The 7,184-nt window shown below is 39.0% G+C and overlaps 1 protein-coding gene across 2 annotated transcripts; it reads right to left on the bottom strand.

Annotated features, from left to right (window-relative positions):
* Positions 1–2,478: 2,478 nt before the first annotated feature.
* Positions 2,479–6,663, bottom strand: LOC132618503 (probable pre-mRNA-splicing factor ATP-dependent RNA helicase DEAH5). Of its 2 annotated transcripts, XM_060333539.1 has the most exons (3): positions 5,959–6,663; positions 3,291–5,889; positions 2,479–3,085 (listed from the first exon to the last, which is right to left on the bottom strand). In XM_060333539.1, exons 1-3 carry the CDS (start codon positions 6,548–6,550, stop codon positions 2,692–2,694), a joined length of 3,585 nt encoding a protein of 1,194 aa, XP_060189522.1. In that variant the 5' UTR covers positions 6,551–6,663; the 3' UTR covers positions 2,479–2,691. The 2 variants fall into 2 exon arrangements, with proteins under 2 accessions (XP_060189522.1, XP_060189521.1); XM_060333538.1 differs by having other exon boundaries at positions 3,291–6,663.
* Positions 6,664–7,184: the final 521 nt, after the last annotated feature.

The following is a 7,184-nucleotide window of genomic DNA, read 5'->3' as shown; positions in this document are numbered from 1 at the left end:
TGTAATTAACATAAAATTTACTTGCAGTAGCCCCAACACAAGCCATTGAAAGCATATCTATAGAGTAAAAGTAGTATCTGTTTTCCACTGCTTATTAAATGCAGGGTACGTATCTTATAATATCTTTTTTTTTTTCCTTTCGTTTCTTCTATTAGTTAGCCTAAATCGGAAAAGCACCACCTAATAACACACATCCATGTGTGTGCTCTCTCGTCTATATAGTTGTAATATTACCAAATTAAAGCGCATAACAATTATCACAGAGATCTCCTACCACAAAAATAGAGTTGACACACCATATAAGAAACAAGTCAAAATAATGCGGGCACTGATAAACTACACGCTTTTGGACATGAACAACATGATCCATCGAAGGCTACACAGAAAATAAGCTCTGAAAACTGAACTTCTACATGATAAACACTCACAAACTTCAAATACATGTGAAGGTTCATTATCCGAAATTCTACTTATCAGACTTTAACTGTCATGCAATGACAGAAACTGGTAAAAGATGATACCATCATTTTCCTCGCCGTACCATATAAGTTACTGCTTATTCTTTACTTGCCCATTGAAATAGTCAAGCTTTTAGGAAAAAGTGTAAATACTATCAGTTGTATGGAGAACTTATCAATTACAAAGGCAATGGCATCCACATTAATAATCTGACCATTACTATAGTCTATGAACAATGCAATTACAGTTCGCATGTTTAATACTAAAATATTAATACCTACAAAGAAAATTGGAAATTAAACAAAAAACAGAGAAAAAGATAAACAAAATGGAGAACTGCTAAAGGACTGTATCAGTCAGCTAATAGTGTTATATGATAAGAATCTGTTACAGAAGTTAAACTCATATTTACTTAGATTTTTTTTTTTTCTGATAAGGAAAAAAAATTCTTAGTAAAATGAGTTAAACTTCTGTAACAGATTCTTATCATATTTACTTAGTAGGCGTTTGGACATGCAGTTTGAGACCATGGTTTGAAATCATGAGATGAAATCAGCATTTGGACATGCATTTCATCTTATGGTTTCAAAAATTTTAAATATAAAACTTGACCCATAAGTTTATATTTTATAAAAAAAGACCCATAAGTTGATAAATATTTTTAACAATTACTTCCACCAACCATTTACCAACCGCATTAACTTCCACCAACCTTTATTTATGTCTACCATGTGGAAGGATTATATTAAAGAGTAGTTACATCACTATTCAGGTTAAATTTACGTTTTTATTGAACTAAAGTTTGATCAATTAATGTTGTATTTTTTAGAAAGGCCTTCTAGTAGCGTATTAATTTTGTTATGAACTATGACTTGCTCATTTGGTAAGATTGTATAAGAATTGGGATTGTTTTGATACTTTTCACAACTTGTGGGGTTTTTATGTCTATAAGAGAAAATATAACTTAAGATATCTAAATTACATGTCCAAACATGGTTTCAAACAATGTCCAAACGGCTCCTTAGAATCAATGGACCATTCTTTAAAAGCTTGAACAGGAGTTTTATCAGAGATGTTATGTGCAAATGAAAGCAAACCTCTACACTTGAAAGCAAATAGCAGATCATACTATAGGAAATATTTGTGCGGGTTCCAACTACTGCAACCTTAAGAGCACGGCTCTTAATATCCTGCAAGTAAAGAGGCAGAATAAAGTAGCACCAAAAGAATCAGAACGAAGGAAATCTGTTTGATGTAGCAAAACCAGTGATTTGAGCACAAAAACTGACATGTTTTTTCGCTACAACGGAAAAACTGCATATACAAACTCTATCCTATACGCACGCACCCCTTTTAGTATGGAACCATGGAAGCAACTGCAACCCAATTAAAAGCTATAAAAACCAACAAATAGATGTTAGAGATTGGTTGATACCTAATTAATGTTCGGCTATCAAGTCTGCAACACTTTGGCAACAGTTTTTTGATGCTCCTTCTTTGATTGCCCCTTCTCTTACCTTTTCCTTCCTCGATTAGGACCAAAGTTTGTACTGGTGGTCCAGATTCTCCCTCGGTTTGATACTTTTTCTCCCCCTAAGCATGCAACTATCTTTCTCACAACTTGATGTTAACCCATTAACATTTGAAAATACATATTAACTGAATACAACTTGTCCAACCAAGAATGCAGATGCAAGAAACAGAATCTAAATCGATCCAAAACAGTTAAGAATTAGCCGAGGATAACAAAAAATAATGAAATCACATAAGGGGAAAATGCTGTCAAATCTCAGACAAACTTGTCAATCAACAAAATAAGCCAACAAGGACTACCGGCTTTTCTTTTTTTTTTATATAAGGAAGGACTACCAGCTACTATTGGAGCAAAGTGTTAAAGAAGAGCAAAGCATCAGTTAGAATGGCAGAGGAAACATGGAAGAAAAATGGCAGATGAAGTAGAAGGAGAACGGAGAAAACCAAAACCCATAAACCAAGGGAAAGACATGAGGGAGACAATGATTTTAATAAAGACATGGGGACTTATATATAAGCGATACGCATGAGGTACAGTTGATGTAAAGCAACCATGTTCGTCCTTTCGACAATACAATCTACATTTCTAATTGTCAAAAGTTATGTTATAGATTGACCAAATATGTCACTTTTACAGAAACAAACAGTGGGCATTTCACTGAACCAACACAGAACCCAAAAAAAAAAAAGAGAGAGACATCACGCTCGTCGTTTACTCAAACGCCACGAGTTTGGTTCATGATATCTATCATAAAGAGGTTCAATACGTTCCTGTCTCTTGCGCTTGCTTAATTTTGTTGGGTCAGCCACCTTGAAGAATCTTGGTGCCAACTCAACAAGCCATTTGGGATCAACCACGGTCACCTCGCGCATGTACTCCTTTGTTGTCATAACAAGCTCGTGATAAATAACCCAGTCCGGCTGTCTTTGGAAAAGAGCACTGCTAGGATGGATGTAAACTGGCTGGTTCTCAACTAGAGTTCTATAACCCTCTTGAGGATCCTTTCTAGCAGCATGAAAAAAGAAACCTGCTCCAATAGCCTTCCGGATCTTTGTGAAATTCTTTCCAGCACTCACAACATCCAATTTATACCTGCACAAGTAAGCAAGATTCAGAATTGAGTCGCAACCATATAAGTTTCTAACCTAAAGGAGGGAATTTAATAAACATCAGGCACAGAGATCCACAAAATAAGCCCAAGTCAATTAAGCTAACAGTCAATGAAGGTTAATAAGTAAACAGTAAGAAAGAACAAGGCTTGGAATGAAAAATATGGAAAAGGAAATGAAATACATACTTGTCCATGATGGAGAGAAGCTGCTTTCTAACATCCTGTGCCCTCCTAAGAGATCGTGACTGGACAAAATTTTCAAAACACCATGGACCTGAAAAGTTTTTGGCTTTCCAAGCTTCATAAACAGCAAGCAAGGTAAGATGATCACCCTCAGGCTGAAAAAATTTGGCCCTTTTCTGATCTGCCTGAGCTTGTTTTTCCCTTGGTCGGTAAAAGATGTTTCCAGTTTGAATCATAGCAATGATGGTCAAGATCTCATCACTACAGCCAAGGTCCACGCTAGCAAGAAGCATCTTGGACAAAGGAGGATCTAACGGAAATTCTGCCATTTTTCTTCCGAGTTTCGTCAGAAGCCCCTCTTCATCCAGTGCTCCAAGAGTGTAAAGTTGCTCCATGGCAGATATGAGAGCCTGAGGGGAAGGTGGGTCCATGAAATCAAACGACAGAAGATCATTAATACCCATTGCTTTCATCATAAGAACCGTGTTCCCAAGATTTATCCTCTGGATTTCTGGAATCGCGGTAGGGGACATCTCACTGTGGAATGCACTTTCAGTATACAGACGGTAGCACTTCCCAGGTCCAGTTCGTCCAGCACGCCCTGCTCGTTGCTTTGCTGATGCTTGTGAAATAGGAGTAATAACCAGTGAATCAAGCCCCTGTTTTGGATTGTAGACATTCTGCTTTGCAAAGCCAGGATCGATAACATAATATATACCATCAATTGTCAAAGAAGCTTCAGCAATATTTGTAGCAACAACAACTTTTCTCTTCCCAGGAGGGGCAGGATCAAAAATTCTGGACTGCATTTCACTGGGCAAGGCACTATAGACAGGTAGTATGATCAGTTCAGGAACATTTTTACCTAGTCCTTTCATCCTCTCATAGAGACACTGGCACGCATAGTCAATCTCCTCTTGACCAGTCAAGAAAAGGAGGACATCACCTTCAGGTTCTGTCAAGTGGATCTGCATAACAGTAATTAAAGCCGCATCAAGGTAATCACTTTCTGGCTGCTTTGTGTAGAGTATCTCTACTGGAAAAGTTCTTCCTGGGATTGTAAAGATGTTGCAGTCAAAGAAATAACCAGAAAACTTCTCTGCATCCAAAGTTGCAGATGTGACAATTAGACGAAGGTCGGGTCTCCTCTTCATAAGCTGCTTAAGCAAACCAAAGAGAACATCAGTGTGAATTGTTCTTTCGTGTGCTTCATCAAGCATTACGACTGAATACTGGGACAAATTATCATCAATCAGGATCTCCCTCAGAAGCATACCATCAGTCATATATTTGATAACAGTTTCTGGCCCAGTACAATCTTCAAAACGAATAGCATAGCCAACCTCTTCACCTAATCGACAACCAAATTCCTCCGCAACTCTCTTAGCCACTGACATTGCAGCCACTCGACGAGGTTGAGTACAGCCAATTTTCCCCCTCGTTGTATACCCTGCCTCGGCTAGATACTGTGTAACCTGTGTTGTCTTGCCAGAACCTGTCTCACCAATGACGACCAGAACCTGGTTATCATGGACAGCCTGAACCAGTTCTTTCTTCAATTTGTAAATAGGAAGACTCTGCCTCTGCTCCTGTAGGGATAGCTTGGACCTCTGGCCAAAGGTCAAGGCTTTACCATAAGCATCCTTCTTCCATTCTGGCATGTCATAGGCAGACAAACCAACACCCCTCAGCTCCTGTGCTAGATGCCTCTCACCTGTCTCTGGCATTGGGTCTTCCCATGGTCTGTTCAGATCCTTTGGGATCGAATCAAGCATTGTTCTCTGTTGCTGCTCTCTTACTTCCCTTCTCTCCTTTATCAAAGCTGATTGTAGTGCAGCAGCGCGACTCAATGACCCTTCAGGATTTTTAAAAATTTTAACAGGGGACATATCAACTGAATAACGACTCTGCCCTTGCAAGAAAGGGGGTTCGTCGTCATTCAACTCAACCTCAAGCTCTTCTTCAGCACCTTCTTCCTGATATAGCATCCCATCCCCTTCTTCATCAAACATGGGATGTTCCTGCACCCCCAAAACACCTGCAGCAATAAGCTGTTTCGCTTCCCACTTTTCAGGCGAACTCATCCTCTTCAGCGGTCTACGTGATGGAGCTACATCCTCCTGCTCTATAATCGGGATTCCTGAGAGGCCAACCCTGATCTTAGAGCCCTCACCATTCATGCCTGAAGGATTTGTTGTCATCCCATCATCGCCTGAGCTCTTCTTTAATGGCAACAGATCCTTTCCTGTATTCTGATCAACATCTCGCATCGCCAAACTCAGCTTCTGACCACTTATAGAGATAACCTTCACAAAAACCTCCTGATCCCTCTTCACTAAATCTTTGGCATTACTTACCCTTCTAGTAGCAAGCTGTGAAACGTGCACCAAACCTTCTTTCCCTCTAAAATCACTCAGCTGAACAAAACAACCAGAATCCATCACCCTGGATACTCTCCCCTTATACACTTCATACAACTCCGGCTCATCCACATGATTCCTCGACTTCCTCTTATCTCTCCGATCATCACCATCCTTGTCTTGCTCATACTCATCTCTCCTACCCTTCCCATCTCTATCCCTATCCCTATCTCTATCTCTATCTCTACGCCTTTCTGGAGCCCTAGGTTCACCTCTACCATCATCATAATCATCGCTATCCCTATCTCGACGCCTTTCTGGACCCCTACGTTCACCTCTACCATCATCATAATCATCCCGATCCCTATCTTTGCGCCTGCGTTCAGTTTTTGGAGGCCTTTGACTCTTAGCATCATCATAATCATCCCTATCTCGATCTCTACCCCTATTATCCCTGTCTCTACCCCTTTCTCTTCTATAATCTCGCCTCCTATTATCCCGTTCTTCTTCCTCCCCATTATCTCTCGTCTTACTCTTAACCTCAAGCTCAATCTCCTTCTCCAATTCCTTAACTCGCTCCCTATTATCTCTAATCTTCAAAGCCGAAAACTCGGAGTCACCCTCATCTTTTTTCGACTCCTTTTCCTTCGTTTTAGGAGGCAAAATAGCATGGATAATAGTGAGCAATGTTCTAACGAAATAATCAGGCATTTCAGCACCACTTTCTTTCAACTTAGCATCAAATTCATCTACTGTAGAGCAATTTCTACCAAGTTCAGTTATAAATTCAGCTAAAACCTTATCACCAAACCCTAAATGTGCTTCCAATTCAGAACATACCTTAGAAATTAAAGAGAGGTATTCCAATTTCTTCAACTCGTTTTCTTCAATGTCGGCTCCCATATTTTCAAGTGATATCGAATAGGGCTTATGGTGTTATTGATCTGAATCGTATGGAATAAAGGGATTTGGTGTCCCGTGTTTTTCTTTTCTTTCTAATGGTACACTTTTAAAAAAAAAAAAAGACGATTATGTATATACTGTATACTAAACGCTTTTCTTTTCTACTACTACCACTATTCATTAAAGGGACGTAAGATAAATCGGGGTGTTTTTTTTTTTTTTTTTTTTTAATTTCCCCTCCCATTTAGGAGGATTTATAGTGTTTCCACACTTCCCCTCCACTGTGACTCGAATCCAGGACCTACCGGTCGTGGGTGGAGGTGCTTAACCACTGAGCCATCCCTCACTTGTCTAATCGGGGTGTTTGACTGAACACCTTAGGGAAAAAAAAGGAAATTTTGTGATCTTAAACAAGTTATTGAAATTTGTGTTGTTAGAAATTATTTTGTTAAGGGTAAAATAGATATTTTAAAATTAAATTATTGCTAAATATAGAAAGATATCATTTTTCTTGCACCAACTAAAAAGGAAAGAGAATCATATAGATTGGGATGGAGGGAGTACTAATAGCAGAATTATACGTCTAGTATGTTTTACCTGGTACTCCTTCATTTAACTTATGTGATAGTTTTCA

The sequence above is a fragment of the Lycium barbarum genome, chromosome 11 (assembly GCF_019175385.1).
Source record: "Lycium barbarum isolate Lr01 chromosome 11, ASM1917538v2, whole genome shotgun sequence".
In the NCBI taxonomy this organism is placed as follows: Eukaryota; Viridiplantae; Streptophyta; class Magnoliopsida; order Solanales; family Solanaceae; genus Lycium; species Lycium barbarum.
Note: the sequence above shows the minus strand (reverse complement) of the source record. Positions and strands in the feature narration are given on the sequence as shown.